Below are 16,984 nucleotides of genomic sequence, written 5' to 3' on the forward strand. Positions count from 1 at the left end.
ATACTAATGAAATTGGAAATTTTTACTAATCGCAGTGTAATACCGGAACCAGAAGTCGGATCTGAATAATTTAGGGGATTTTTTAAAAAAATTTAAGACCTTTCTTTTGCATCTTAGTTTGTAAAAATCGGTTAGGAGATTTCTTAGGATATATTTCTTATATATTTGCACATATTACCTTGTAATTCCGGAACTTGAAGTCAGATAAAGATAAAATTCAATAGCGATCGATTGGACCATAAGACCTTTCGTTTGAATCTAAGTTTGTGAAAATCGCTCACGCCAACTGTGAGAAAAGTGAGTGACGTTATTTGTCATATACACACAGACACACACAGACACACACACACACACACACACACACACACACACACACACACACACACACACACACACACACACACACACACACACACACACACACACACACACACACACACACACACACACACACACACACACACACACACACACACACACACACACACACAACAGTGTGTGCTGGGAAGAAATCGCCCGTTCACTGCACAGACTGAAGGTGCCGGTTTATCTGTTTAGAATCCTGAAAAGCTATTTCCGTAATCGAATGCTTTTGTACGAAACAGATGGAGGTCAGAGAAGAATTCAAATCACCGCAGGTGTTCCACTAAGGTCAGTCCTCGGCCCAACGCTCTGGAATGCGATGTATGATGAAGTACTGAAGCTGAAGCTTCCCAGGGGTGTGAAGATTGTTGGATTCGCGGATGACGTTGTGCTCACAGTAACTGGAGAATGCCGGGAAGAAGTCGAAGTTCTTGCCACGGAGGCGATAGACAGCAGATAGATGCACAGCCCCCCTGCCGAAGTAATACCTTATGGTAGTCCCGGCAGGAAAAGGAGGACGAAGCTTAAGGGGGTGTTCTAGTTCGGGTTCGACTTCCACTTACCAAGTTCACAGGTAGCTTGATGATCTGGCGATTTCACCTCCTAAAAAAACACTCACAAACACAGACATTTGCTCAGTTCGACGAGCTGAGTCGAATGGTATATGACATTAAAAGTTAAAAAGTCGGTTTTCACAATGACTGCATAACCTTTTTATATGAGAACGGCAAAAACTTGTGACCCAGCAGTTTTAAGACGTTTGAATGTTTATCTTTTTCAAATCTTAACACTCGCTTCACGATGTTCTTCGCTAAAATATGTTTATATTGGTTTGTTTGAACATATTTTGTCGTTAGACTTTGATGCACTCTTTTGTTGGTAACAGAGACGCCTACACTATCGAAAAACTACCACCTACAAAAGACTTTTGAGCGCTACTGTATGTATGATTAAAAACTTTTCAGGAAACGCTTTGTAGTTCGAAGCTCAAATTTAGCCGTAAATTGCAATTCAAATATTTTGATACGAACATTGACACGTGTTTTGCTCAGGTTTCAACTTTCCGGTTGAAACGATTTGAAAATAAGCCGCCACCGGCAAGGAGAATTAACCAAATGTCGTTGCTAGTCGGATTACCAGTCAAATGATATGAACTTCCGGTGACGGAAACTTGAGCAATGGAACACATATTTTACTCACGGCAACACGATTCTAATTTGCTTTACACACAGATTACTTTTAATTAGAAAGAGTTGTTGGCATGGGAAAGTTGCCCTTGATGCTAAACGTTATTGTGAGCTTTTTGGCAGTGGATGGAATTTCTGCGAGTATTCATTACTCCTAGAATGGACCAGTAAACTGCGCTCAAACTTTGTTAATTCATTATTACCGCTTTGTGACTCAGGTGTATAATAAAAAGTTAAGCTATTACTCGGCAATTAAATTATTTGTAGGGGCTGGGATCCACTAGGAGATTGATAGTACCTATTATCTTTCTCCGGACAATGCCAACCTAGATGCCGTGTGGAATTCGGTGCAAAAAAATGAGCCAATAATAGATCCACTAGGTTCCTGCTTCCATGTCGTAAAAGGCCACAATTGCAGGAGTTTCTTTTAGCAGTTATGAGATATTTTCAACGATTCATTTCTGATAACTCCATTATTTCATGTTATTGCTTGTCTTTCAAGATTATAAACTGAATGATAAAACTAAACTATTTTGCAAATCCGTTAATATTACAAAGTTAACAGAGATAACATAAATCGGTATATTGAAAACAGTAAAAACCTGTTTTAATACAGCAAGTGGTGTAATGACAAGTGGTGTAATGATTTTTTCTTATATATATATATATATATATATATATATATATATATATATATATATATATATATATATATATATATATATATATATATATATATATATATATATATATATATATATATATATATATATATGTATATATATATATATATATATATATATATATATATATATATATATATATATATATATATATATATATATATATATATATATATATATATATATATATATATATTATATATATATATATATATATATATATATATATATATATATATATATATATATATATATATATATATATATATATATATTTATCTATTCAAAATATTTCTCTTCGATGTGCATTAACTAGGTCGTGCTTTAGAAAACGCTATTATCAAATATATTATTTATCAATATGAATCACTTTAACGAATCCAATACAAATCGAAAAAGACATCACAGTTACACTATTAATAGTTTGCGTTTTGCGTGCACCCAGAAGTGAAATGTCAAAAATAATTGAGCATGACGCCCACATCGAGGTGTGAACATTTTTATATTAAACTGTGTTTTTTCTGACGAATATAAATATCGCTTATAAATAATGTAGAATTACGCTTTTTTAGACCTATCGTCTTCCCTTTCAAGAGTTATAAAGTAGTATTCAACTTTGCTCATGAATGTTATGAATAGGGCTGAAAAGACGAAACTTATTGGTTAAAGCCGGCGTAAAATAAATGATATTTAAAAAATTTAAACTTATAGCCTTTGAGGGCAATGTTTGGCAGATCACTATATCAACAAAATTAAAATGAAATGAACGGTGTATTACAAGTTACTTTGATTGCGATATGTTTTGTCATTGCGTACATGACATTGAATTTAAAATAACTGCACATTATCTTTTCTCTCAGGGAAAGTTAGAATGTAAAAGAAATATATATATAAATATTATATTTTATATATAGTCTATGAATTAAAAGTGCATACCCTAAGCGATCTGCCCCTTGCTGTGAACTGTTTTGTGAAAAGTTTAAACTTTTAGTCAAAATTTGAAATTTCGATATTTATTTTCTAAAGAGTAGATGAATTTCAATCAACAGACGAACCGTTCAAAAATGGAACAAATGGAAAGTTTGTTTAGCTCTGAAAAAAATTAATGAATAGTATGATAAGTGCAATACAGTAATCATAAGAATAACTTATACTTATTACTTTTACTTCAATTGATAGCTCTCGTTGAGGCGAATGACAAGTTACGTTTTATTTATATACTAAATTATTTTGTTTTAAAGCATTTATTTATTTTTTTATTTATTAAACTACCTGATATTGTGCATTTATATAACTGGAACCGTAATCATTATCACAGTAAACATGAGTACAAATGGAATAATTTTTTAAATCAAGAAATTCTAGTACATAATTCGTAAATTTTGGTAAAATTCTTGAACTATCTTTGAAATTATTTTTTTAGTTTTGCGTGTACATCTCACACACATTTATGTAAATAGGGATTTTTATAAAACAATATGTTCTCTTCCGAGTTAGTATCAGATTGAGATTCTAAACCGAATTTCCAGCTTATTTTTTCGTGCAGTGTATATCGAAAAATATCCCATATATTTGGAGTTGTTTGGTTCAGCGTACTGATTGGAAAAGCTGTCATATGTGCATTAAAAAAATTGTAGTGTATTAGTAACCTTTTACACCACCGCACTTTACTGTGATGTCTCTCGTGAATCGCAAGAGTGATTCATATTTATATATATGGTATACTTGAAATTATATGTACTTCCAGCACCGGAACCCGAGAACTGGTATAATCGAAGTCGGTTCGTACGGCCAGCAACTAACATGACGTACAAACTCTTCTAGTTTTTATTCAAATTTTGATGTTTTTATACGATTTTGCATCGTACTCTAAAGGACGGTTGAATCCGAAAATATGCAGTAACTTTTGGTAGGACCTTGAGACCTTTCATTTGACCCTAAGATTGGAAACATCGACAAATTTTGAGAAAAGTGAGTGATATCTATTTTTGAGCATGACTTTTTTTTTGCGTTTTTTGTTTCGCCGGCTTAAGTGACGGTGTAAAATATTTAACACTCCGGAACCGGAAGTCGCATCCAAATGAAATTTAGGATCTTTGATTTGAATCTAAGTTTGTCAAAATCTTTTTAGCCATCTCCGAGAAAACCTAGTGAAATTATTTGACACATACACACACAGACATTGCTCAGCTCGATGAACTGAGTCAAATGGTATATGAATTTTTGCTGATCGATATTTCAAGTGATTGCATAACCTTCCTATATGAGAAAGGCAAAAATTATTTGAAACGAAACTGATTTCTAAATTTGACGAAATACATTCACTTCGCGTTTTCTTTTTACTGAATTTTAATGTGTAGATAACTTCTTACGTATTTTCATCTTTTATTTACTTTATCGTCTCAAAAATTAGATAATTTATTTTTCTTTTCAAATAATAAAAGTACGGGTGTCTAATGTCAAAGACATAACTGGATGTCGTGAATACGAAGAACTGATACTTTTTCTTTATACTTCCGAATATCAATTAGCTGATCAACTGTGTGTATTGTGCAAGCTTTCACCTTTTTCACTACTAGATTTTGAAACGATACACCTAAACTAAAGTACAGATTAGTTACATTAAACATTCTGACATACAATTAAATATTACGAAATAACCATTGTAGTACGTTATAATTAAATAATGGTGGTTCTGAAAAAACCTTTTATGGAGGCTGAAACCTTCGTGATAGTGACGAGTTGAGGTCGAATCTATTCTGAGTCAGTGCTATGCATTTTATATACAAAATCTTCAGAAAGTTCTACTCCAAATAACACTAGGTTGAATACAGTATAGTGAAGGAAAATTTCGCATAATTCTTTGGGTATACAATTATGGTTCTCAATGAGCAATTCCAGGAATGAGTAGGCGAAAAAGTGACAAAACCAGAATCGACCCTCTCCGATTTGGATGAAACTTTGCACATGGCTTCAGTATGGCAAACCATAAGTTTTTGAACCGATGGAGAGGTCAATCCGACTCAAGACTGTTTTTAAAAAAAGGGATATGTATTTTTGAATTTCACAAAAATTGCCTTTTTCAAATCGTTGTAACTCGGAAACGGTTAATTGAACAAAAAAGGCGTTCTGGAAGAAGTTGTAGGGAATCGATTGGGTACTCTAAAAAAATTATACACTGATAAAATTTTTGATTTTCTTCTCAATAATTACAAAATAATCCGAAAAAATTAAATAAAAAAAATCAAGGTTTTATTTTTTTTTTGATAACTTTTATTTTCAAGCTGTTATTGAAACCTACAGATTGATGATCCATGCCTTTTGAAGAACGAAGAAGTTACAGCTAAAACAATTTACAGATATATTCGAAATATCAAGTTCTCGTTGAAAGATAATCATTTAAACAGTAGAATATGTCCAGCCAGCGACTGGCACCATTAAAGAAGGTGACAAGCGATTATAAATACACTCTCCTACTCAATGCTTGAACGGAGAAATAGGTATAAAGCGAGAAGACTAGTGTTTGATGGACAGAGAGGATGTTTGGATATAAGGTATGGCCGGGTGACGGCCAGGATGTAGACCATGTTCGATGTACGCGCTATTGTGTCTGACTGGCGTTTTAGAGTGACTAAAACAAGATTGAGAGTGGCGAAATGGTAGCGCGTATGCACGGAATGCATAAGAACGCAGGTTCTGTCTCTGAGCGTATCTTTTTCCAAAAAATCTTTTCTGTTAGTTTTTCTTTCATTTGGCTTCTCCAATATATGTTTCCGCTCAGTCATTGCAAAAACTGAGTAGAATATTATTCTACAGGTTAAAGGCAAAACTTTGTTCATGATATCCTTTTATCTAGAAGTAGCTGTTCTTGAGATACTTGGATATTTAATCATAACACAATTTTTTATATTTCCATGAATTGTTTATTTGCTTGCTATATCTATAATTATTACATGTACATTCATAATTACATTTAAGGTTTTAAGTTTTTGAAAATTGTATGAGTACTACGTGCATCGTCATTCGAATACAGTCTTGTGACGATTGTGGTTTCTGAAATCGGAACGAAAGAATGGTATTTCTCTGTGCCTGGAATCATTTTGGTATCCTTATAAACACTACTCCACTCGGTCACACCCCGTTCATATTCTTCTTGTGACACGTAACAAAAAGACATGGTCGTGAATGCATCTCGACGTCTCTGCTCTGCCCATTCATATAATTGTTTTGTAGTTATGATTGGGTGTTCATGTAGTTTAACCAAGCTTTCACGTCGTGCCTTTCACTTTAAAGTACCCCCGAGTGCATCACATGGTCCTTTACCATGAGAAGTTGCAAAAAATGCCACTCAGCATCAATGTTATACATTGATTTAAATTTACAGAGACTTGCAAATTTTTTTCTGTTTTTGTACTGCGAGGCAGCTCCCTCAGACATAAATATTGCTTTTTTTATTTTGATTTTGTCTTTCAAAAATGACATTAAGTGTGAAATAAACACTTAAACCGCGATGGTACCGTGTTTAAGCACTTCTGAAATTACAATGAAACTTAAATGTTTAAGCTCTTCAAATTCTCTATAATAAATTTCAAACGGATGAATGGTTGCTTGATCATTGCTACAATAGTGGCTTTGAACAGCATCCTGAAGCACAAATGAAAAATTTTCTGAAAAATCCGAAATAATTACAATTTTTCCTGTCTTTAAATTAGATTTTGACTTTTTAAGAAAATCAGATTACTGATTTTTAATAAAATCATGAGTCACAAGTTTTTCTAATTTTTCGCAAAAATATGCTGCAAATTCTTCTACTGGTTTGACAAATTTCTCTAGATCACATCTGTCAGTAGAAGCCCATTGTTCAAATCTTATCTCAGTCAAATCACGTTCCTCGAAATTGTCTAAAACGCTTCTATCCAGATCTTGTGTCGCTGGACAACTTTTGCATTTACGGAGGTAGCAGGATCTTTTTGATGAGTTAGCTTTTCTAAATAATTATTCTTATCATCACACTTGAAATATTTTCCAACAGCATGAATCATTAATGAAATATTCTCATGGATTGTGCAAACACATATCTTATGTGAACCAGAACTTCCAAGCAACTTGCAGTGTTTTGCTCTTAATGCTGCAAATGTACTAAATCCAATATTTCGATCTGGAAATTCCTCGATCTGGAAATGGAATCTGGAAAAGGTTTACAACACTTTGGGAAAAACATATTGTAGTATTGTAACTGTTTCGAAAGAGATATCTGTTCTACGATGCATAGCTATTCATATGTGAAATAGGTAGAATATAGGTAAGCAATTCGCCGGTACGTACGTTGGTTGTAAACAGTAGGTAGTCAACTGGCACACCTCTTTGATTCTACATGTGTTTATTCGTTTTGACGTAGTTACGTTAGTTCTACTGCTTAAATGATTATCTTTCAACGAGAACTTGAAATTTCGATTATATTTGTATATTGTTTTAGCTGTAACTTCTACATTTTTCAAAAGGCACGGATGGGACAGCCAGCAATATGTAGGTTTTAATAACAGCTTTAAAATAAAAATTATCAAAAAAATTAAAACCCCGATTTTTTTTATTTAACTTTTTCGGATTATTTTGTAATTATTGAGAAAAAAATCAAATTTTTTTTCAGTGTATATTTTTTTAGAGTACCCAATCGATTCCCTACAACTTCCTCCTGAACGCCATTTTTGTACAATTAACAGTTTCCGAGTTGCAACGATTTGAAAAGGTAATTTTTGGGAAATGTAAAAATACATACATATATTTTTGATGAAATTTGAACGGAGGTCTCAACTTACAGTAAAAAAATCAAATAAATTCCTTCAATACTTTTCGATAAAACCCGAGCGGCCCTTTATTCTAAGACACATGAGATATTCCAAGAATTACGTGGAATGCTGTCCTTCGGAACTACACTGCGCCACAGCAAGAACTTCAGCAGAGAATGTCTATTTTTTGTTTGCTGTTCATATTTCAGGAGCTATACATTGCTTACTTGACCCCGGGCGCAACCATTGATAGGGGGCGGCAAAGTGGCAAATCTCTTATTTTGCCTCGGGTGCCAAATTTCCTCGGCACGCCACTGGTTCCAGGCATGTTCTCAGTAGTCCAACAACTTCAGTGAAAACAAGTTTTAAGAGTCTACACGAGCAATACGCAACTGTATTTTTCTACTGATTGTGCCATTTATCAAGTTAGTTTATATTACAATTCCAGTAACTGATGTTTTGTGGAAAAAGCGCAATTTTTCTGTGTTGTGCAATATATCTTCAAGTTCTTCCGTTATTACGAATTATAACGAATTCACAACGATTATGCAACTAATACAAAAAGCATGAGTCGATTCCATTACAAAAGCAGTAATAAAATCAGCGAAAAAACGATTGTGAAACTCGTGAAAACTACTACGTTATGTAAACAAGACATGGAATTAATTTCTAATGAATATGTTAAGTGTCACATTTGATTTTCTATTCAACTGCTCTTAACACAAATATGGATCTTGTAGAATAATCTGCGCATGAAAAATGATAATGCTACATATTCTAGAGTTGATCTTCTGTGTGTTTGTAAATGAACAATCGAGAACGAACTGCATTTTTATTGTGAAACATGTATTCGTACGCCCGAAATTTTCAAGAGCTTTTGAATTAAGGTGTTTTTTTGTACACCAATGTCAGTGAATATAACAGTCTATTATTTTCAATGGGAATCATCGGAATAGTATTTCAATTACATATATTCAAACACTCCTACAATTTTCAGACGATTTTGATGAAACTAATATTTTCTAATATGGCATCGACGGTAACAGTGAGCTGAATAGAAAATGGTTCACGCAACGACTTATATTTTCTAAATAACAGGAAACATTATCATGTTAATATTTCGGAAAGAAATGCTCTACGTTTTGTTTTTTTATCAGTTTAACCCTCTCACGACCATAAGATGTACAGGACGAAATATGTCAGTACAAGACAACATTTTGGCTATTGGAGGGTAAATTAAAGGAATATCACCAGAAAAACATAGCAGGGTGCATACGTTTCCTATAATTTCATGGGAAATATTTTTCCCTTTAATTCTTAGAAATAAATACAAGAAGAGTTGGGTTTATCATGCCGTAATTTAATTTATTGCTTTAATTACTTTAATTATCACAATAGTAAAATAAATAGTTAGTTATGGCATTCTACGAAACGATTTCATGTACTTGTGAAAGTTGCACATAACACATTTATTATGTGTTCTATTTTCTATACGTCATTTTGCACAAAGTTTTTTAGCGCAATAAAGATTGATAGTTCTTTTTACTTATTCATTCAGAAACAAATTTGTACCTTGGACATAAGTTTTCTTGAACATTCAGTAAAAAAAAACATCGATTTAATAGTAATTGAACAATCTATAACGATTTTTATAAAAGGGAAACATATTTCCCTTGAGCGTTAAGGGGTTAAATCTTCTAGTTGAACTGAACAACAATAGTATATATATATATATATATATATATATATATATATATATATATATATATATATATATATATATATATATATATATATATATATATATATATATATATATATATATATATATATATATATATATATATATATATATATATATATATATATATATATATATATATATATATATATATATATATATATATATATATATATATATTTATTTATTTATTCATTTTCCCGGGCCCGACTTATGTGATACGCACTGTAGGTATTATTTTGGTTAGCACATGTGCAGGAGTTGCAAAAACAAGTTGCTAAAGCAGTAATGAACTTAACTTTTCGTTCACTATCTTGATGTTCGGTTGCCTGCACCCCACCGTAACTTTTGACAGAAAGCAGATAGCGTCATTCCGACAAATGTCATGTGTGTGTAATAGCAGCACGTTTTTTTCTGTGCCGAATACTGAAGCAAACAGGCGGTTGAACTTTGTGGTGCGTTCAAAACAAATTTTAATTGCGTGAAAATCAACACAAAAGTTTTTTATGACTTTTTTATAGTTTCAAAAATTGAAAAGCATCAATCGAAAAGGTGAGTGCATACTTATGAGGTGAAATCGATCTATTTCGTGATTTAATCAAAATTTTAGCAATCAAAGCTTTTTTTCATCATTTCAAAATATCTACCGATTTCGGTTACCGGAACCCAATTTTTTCGACAAATCGCGAAAAATTGTCAGTGATATGCAGAGATGCCAAGTCAGCAAATTTTTCTGTAAATTATCAAATTTCTTTGTTAACATGTAACCCTTTTTCCGTCTAAAGAATTTTTACACACTTTTGAAACTTCGATTCGAGAAATTACAGACATTCGAAAATTGGCGCGATCTTTTCGTTTTTGTTAGCTAAACTTATTGTATTACCTGTCATCTCTGGTGATATGCCACACGTGGACAACTTGACTGGTTCAATACATCCGTCATATAAGTAAAAACTTTGGTTCTCTGGTTCTGTTAGCCATGGCGACTTCAAACAAATTGTCCAAGTCGAGAAAAATGCACTTTAATGCACTGATTAATGCCATTAAACGTTGCTTAGTGGATAAGAAGTCAATAAATTCGACTGCAGCAACGTATTCAATCCCGCGAAGCCGGTGGAAGACCGGTCTAATCAACACCAAAGGCGCCACCATTCAAATCATCGGCCAAGAGAGCCAAAGCGAAATCACCACCAGACAATGAAGATTTTTGTCCAAAACGCCTCCGAAAAGAATAAATTCCATTTTTTCTTTGAATAATTGCAGTCTTTATTTATATTTTTCTATTTTTAGCGAAATTTCTTGGCATGCCGGTAACCGAACACCTTTTTTGAAATGGCCAAAATTGATCACTTTACTAAATTTATAAAAAAGTTTTTTCAATCGATTAAATCAACTTAATTTTTTATACAGTTGTTAGTTAGGGACTTTAGCTTTCCATTGATGTATATATGTCCGCATAATGTGTACATTTCAAACATAGTTTTGTGTACATTTAAAACATATGAATCTTGCACAACATTTTTGCAAGTTTTAAATTTTATATCATTGCTTTTCTTAAACTAAAGAAAACAGCACACACTTACCTAAAAATTCATGAGGCAGCCAAAACTATGCGGACTCAGTAGAAAATCATTTTTTGCCTTGCGGAGAGCATCATTTCACTATTTTTTCTTCCACAAGAGATTTATAGCAATTTCGATGTATATTGTGTCCAATACAATTATGACAGCCGATTGGAAAATTTTATAATAAGTTGCACAATTGTTTTAGTTACTCCCGTTTTACATAGCCATGTGAAAATTTTTGCGAACATAACAATTCTAAAACAATTGTAGAACATCTTGAAATTTCGATAAGTTCAACAGGTCCTCAAACCTTACACATTAAATTTCTTTTTTATGTGAATATACTTGCGACTACGATCTATAAAATATTATTTTTACTGAACGATATGCAGAATAATGCAAAAGTTTTTTTTTTTTTTTTTATTTTTTTTTATTTTTAGAATGCCAACCACACTCCCCCACACCAAAAAGCTTCCATTTGAAGCCCCCTGGTAGTGGACGCAACTAGTCTCAGCGGAAAAACAAGAAACAAATAGACACTGGCAATAATAATACTAGAAATACAAATTTAATTTTGATACAAAGTCCGCTGAGATTCTATTTATTCATGGTTTGATGTGCAAGTTATTAAAGTGGAGTCCCAGTGGAAAAGATTTCCTTTTAAGGGATCCACAATTTAATTACTACGCTAGGTAATTAGTTATTAATATGAAATACTGTTGACGATAAATACATTACATTATAAGACAAAAAAACTAAATTAGCTAAATATCTCGTTCAGTCTGTGCTTAAAATGGTACTTTAGTCTAGCCGCAAATGTGGCACGATTGCTTATTCCTCGCATGTCAGGCGGAAGTGCATTATATTTAGTTGGACCAACAAAAAGGATCCGTTTTTGACCAAGGCTTGTAGCTGCTCGAACACGAAACAAATTGTTACTACGGCGTGTTGTTATAGAATGGGATATAGTTGGGAACTGTAGGTTATGGTGTACTGTGGATTTATACAAATTATCATGGATGAATAGCAACGTTTGGACATCACATAAGTATGTTATTGGTAAAACATTATGGTTTCTGTCAGAGTATAACAATAGAGTCGAGAATAGTAAGGGTTTATTGAAAATGATTTTTAGGCATCTGTTTTGTAGAGTTTGGAGTTTCTTCAGATAAGAACTAGCGGCTCGCCCCCACACCGATACCAAGTAGTTGAGCTGTGAATGGATATAAGCAAAATAAAAATTTAACAGCACACGCTGGGGAACAAAGGACTTGACTCTCCATAAAACACCGCAGTACGACGCCACGTGCTTGGCAACAAACTTTATGTGGTGAGCCCAGGTTAATGTGGGGTCGAAATATATGCCCAGATACTTGAAATAGTCAACTTTTTCAATAATATTGTGTCCAAGCTGGGGATGATTATGCGTTGGTATAATTTTCCTTGTGGAACGGAAAATCATATACTTAGTCTTTGTGGCATTTAATGATAATAAGTTCGCATTGAAATATTGATCAAGAGTTCTTAAATCACTTTCCATTGAGTTAATAATAGCATTGATGTCACTGTCAGGATAGAACAGAGCTGTGTCGTCGGCGAATAGTCGTGGAGTTCCTTTAAGATGTAAATTACCTATATCATTAATATATAAAAGAAACAATAGTGGATCAATATTACTTCCTTGTGGAACACCAATGTTTATTGGAGCAAGATTGCTACTGTCACTTTCGATGGATACAAATTGTTTTCTATTAGTCAAGTAACTACGGATAATTGAGTTAGCAATGCCCCTTATCCCATAGCAATCGAGTTTGTCCAATAGTATACTATGATCTAGTGTGTCAAAAGCTTTTTTAAGGTCTAAAAATAATGCACCAACTATATTTTTACTATCGATCTCGCTTATAATTTCGTCAACTAATTCAATTATAGCGGTTTGGGTGCTAGAACCTTGTCTGAAGCCATATTGGAATTTAAAGAGGATATTATGCTTACTTAGGAATTCGATAAGTCTAGTGACTAGAAGTTTTTCAAATATTTTGTTGAATACGGACAATGTAGATATAGGACGGTAATTATTATAATCACAACGGTCACCTGATTTGAACACAGGTCACCTGATTTCAACTTACGGTCATCTATCAAAGAACTACTGAATATCGGCAAATCCTATGTAAACGTTAAGACTCATTTACATTTTTTCTGATTATAGAGGTTTCAACCTTAAGGTCATTCTCTTAAGGTAAAAAAAAATGTCTGACCTTATGTGCGGGATCGAGCTGCACGAAAGACAACGATTAACCCATCATGCTACACCCGTCCTCCAAAACATCTACTGACACGGTCTGAAATGTCATTTCTTTTGTCGAGCTCAGTAAATGTTTGACCTAGTTTAAGTAAGTTCATTAGAATAATGAAGAATTTCAGTAAATTCAGAATAAATACAGATCTGTCATATAACATAATTTTCGAAAGCGAAGTTCTCAGTATTTCGATATCTATAGAGAAAGATTTTTGGTGCAAATTAATTACTGTGGAAAAATAGAAATACTGATTTCTGATGGTAAGTTAACTTCGGGTGAACATATTCAAAAAGCCTTTTACAGCTTTTCATTTAGCTCTATCATAAAATGATTGATGATATTTTACTGAAATTCGAACGCTAAAGACGACAACCGAAAGATCATTATATTCGTGTAAATCATTTTTGGAATTAATTAATGAATTGAAAAAAATATGTTTTGATTAAATAAAATGCTCCTTCCTTTCACAGATCTCAAAAAAAAATTACCGAAAAACAGTAACACGTCACCGATTAAGATGTTTATATATTTGAGGATTATCTTGTAAATTTCACCGAAATCAGTCAGTAGAATTATAACAGATCGAAAATTAATGGAACTCTGCTGATCATTCAGCAAATGAAACTTCTACTTAGTTGATTGCTGGATGTTCAGTTGTTTGAAAGTCAGTAACACTTTACCGGCATCCTAGAGAAAAATCTGGTGTGCAAGTCATCTCTGAGAAATCGATGTGAGTTTCGTTTTGGAATTTTATACCGCTAATTCCGGAACTTGAATTCGAAACCAGTATTACCAAAAGAAGTTTATATGCCCGTCGACTAATATGACCTACATATTTAGAAGATGTTTTCCGATTTTTCAAAGGAACAATCTCGGACTACTTCTTTCCGTGCTACTCACGAATGATTAATGCAGTGAATTATCGTCATTTAAAATAGAAATGTACATGATCTCAAAATACACGGATACGGACCTTGCCTTCCACCCATGTTTAATGGCTTTAAAATGAGCCTAAGTTTGTTCATATCGGTTTAGTCATTTCCGAGAATATTGAACAGATAGAAAAAAACTTTCACTTTCACTTACCGTTTCATCTGTGGAACCAGAAGTTCCCGCCAGTTGATCTTCGACCTTGATCAATTACCCAATAGTAGCATTCGAACAATCCTACGACTGTTGAGATCGGTTTAGAAAACGGAGTAGATATGAAACGTAGATTCACATACATATATTTTCTGATCCCATCGAACCGAGTCGACTAGTATATTCTGCTATAGCTCTCCGTAGCTCCGAACAAAAATTCCAGTAATCCTGTATCATTTATTCTGAAAAAGGCAAAATTGAAAGTAGGAAACGGAAAAAATATCGCGTTTTCGAAACTTGCACCGTTCCGTTGCATAGTCGCCCGCATTTAGATTTCATTAATTACCAGAAGAATGGCATTATTTTATTCCTCTCTAATCCAAGTCATATATTGTTTACAGAAATGACGTTCTCAAGGAATCCAGCAACATCGACAACGGTATTGGTAATCCGGATTGGAAATTAGTATTGTGTCTTCTTTTACCCTGGATTTGTATTTGTTTGACGTTAATAAAAGGTAAATAAAATTCATTCCTTGACCTATTATATATACATTAGTATATTTGCATCATTGAATTTGCATTATACTTCTAGGCATCCGAAGTTCCGGAAAGGCCTCCTACTTTCTGGCGATCTTCCCGTACGTCGTCATGATACTTCTGTTGATTCGGGCAAGTACACTAGAAGGAGCTGGCAGCGGAATGCTGTATTTTGTAAAGCCCCAGTGGGATCGAATCTTCGAGGCCAAAGTGTGGTACTCCGCTGTCACCCAGATGTTCTTTTCGTTGACGGTTTGTTTCGGAAATGTTATAATGTACTCTTCGTACAATCGATTTTCGAACAATGTGTACAGGTTTGTTTCAAACTTTGAGTGATGATCCTAAACCAAAAAGTGTAAGACACTGCATCTTCGTTTCAGAGATGTTACAATCGTTACTTTACTGGACACCTGTACCTCAATGATAGCGGGGCTGATAGTATTTGGTATTATTGGCCACTTGGCCCATGCAATGGACGTCGATGACATTAGCAGTGTAGTTCGTGGTGGTACCGGTCTTGCCTTTATAACATATCCTGATGCCATCGCCAGATTCAAATTTTGGCCACAGTTCTTTGCTATCGTCTTCTTTCTGATGCTGTTTGTCCTAGGGATTGGAAGCAACGTAGGAATGGCTACCACCATTATGACCGTTATTCGAGATCGGTTTCCCAATTTGAAACCTTCGCTGGTGGCATTTGTAATAGCGATTGCTGGATTCGGTATAGGAATAATTTACACCACCCCGGGAGGACAGTTTATGCTCAACTTCCTGGATTTCTACGGAGCATCCTTCGTTGCTCTGGTGCTGGCAGTATTCGAGATTCTTACATTTGCCTGGATCTACGGAGTTGGACGACTTTGCCGGGATATTGAGTTCATGTTGAACATTAAAACCGGTCTATACTGGCGGATATGTTGGGCGTTTGTAACCCCGGTTTTATTGGTTGCCATTTTGTTCTATCACATTTTGACCTACCAGAGTCTTACATACCATGGCTACGTTTTCACTGACGGAATGTATGGTATGTTTGATTAACGAAATATTTTAAATAATGTTTAATAAGCTTTACATTCAGCATTCGGTTGGTGCGTTTTTGCTGGCGGTGTTCTACAGTTGCCAGCCTGGGCGGTGTACACGTTTATGAGACGAAAAGATCCAAGAATGCTGAATCGAGTTCTGAATTGCTTCAAGCCAACATACGACTGGGGTCCGGAGGATGCGGAACTGAATGCAAAATATCACGAAATGGTGTATAAACATCAACAAACACTATCAGTGCGACGCAATGTTTTCAGAAAAGCTATCGATAATGTTTTTCATTGATAATTTCAAGTTCTAAAGCAAGCTGCGAAGGTACTACACTGCTGGGTAGAACCAGATGTGCCAGTTAATAAAACGGGATTTTTTCCATGGATTAGTTAACCGTCGAAGCTATCGCGTTTTTTTTTGCAACAACCAAAAACCATTGCTATTTTGTCAATATCAAGTTAGTGTAATATACATACTGCATTCGCGAAAAGTGTTGTATCATTACTTTGTTTTGTGGTGGTGCTGCTGAATCCCATTGAATTCCTGTCGAGACAAACCAGAGGAAACTGTGGCCCTTGTTACCGTTCTCACTTCCACTTTCACATTCTCTTAACTTACATGTCACTTAACTTGATTTTCCCTATTATCAGTATCATTTTCCCACTAAATTTTAGTAAGGTGATGTTCGTAATACCCACGAGC

General features: G+C 34.0%; 1 protein-coding gene across 4 annotated transcripts in view; it reads left to right on the forward strand.

The window, feature by feature from the left end:
- The window catches only part of LOC131435384 (sodium-dependent nutrient amino acid transporter 1-like), a 41,169-nt gene extending 24,397 nt beyond the window's left edge, over window positions 1-16,772 (forward strand). For all 4 annotated transcript variants that reach the window (XM_058603205.1, XM_058603206.1, XM_058603207.1 and 1 more), the window contains exons 3-6: window positions 15,113-15,228; window positions 15,306-15,564; window positions 15,631-16,274; window positions 16,329-16,772. In XM_058603205.1, coding sequence (XP_058459188.1) covers window positions 15,113-15,228; window positions 15,306-15,564; window positions 15,631-16,274; window positions 16,329-16,576 — 1,267 coding nt within the window. In that variant the 3' untranslated portion in view covers window positions 16,577-16,772. The remainder of the gene's footprint in view (window positions 1-15,112; window positions 15,229-15,305; window positions 15,565-15,630; window positions 16,275-16,328) is intronic.
- The last annotated feature ends 212 nt before the right edge of the window (window positions 16,773-16,984 follow it).

Source organism: Malaya genurostris, chromosome 3 (genome assembly GCF_030247185.1).
Source record: "Malaya genurostris strain Urasoe2022 chromosome 3, Malgen_1.1, whole genome shotgun sequence".
In the NCBI taxonomy this organism is placed as follows: Eukaryota; Metazoa; Arthropoda; class Insecta; order Diptera; family Culicidae; genus Malaya; species Malaya genurostris.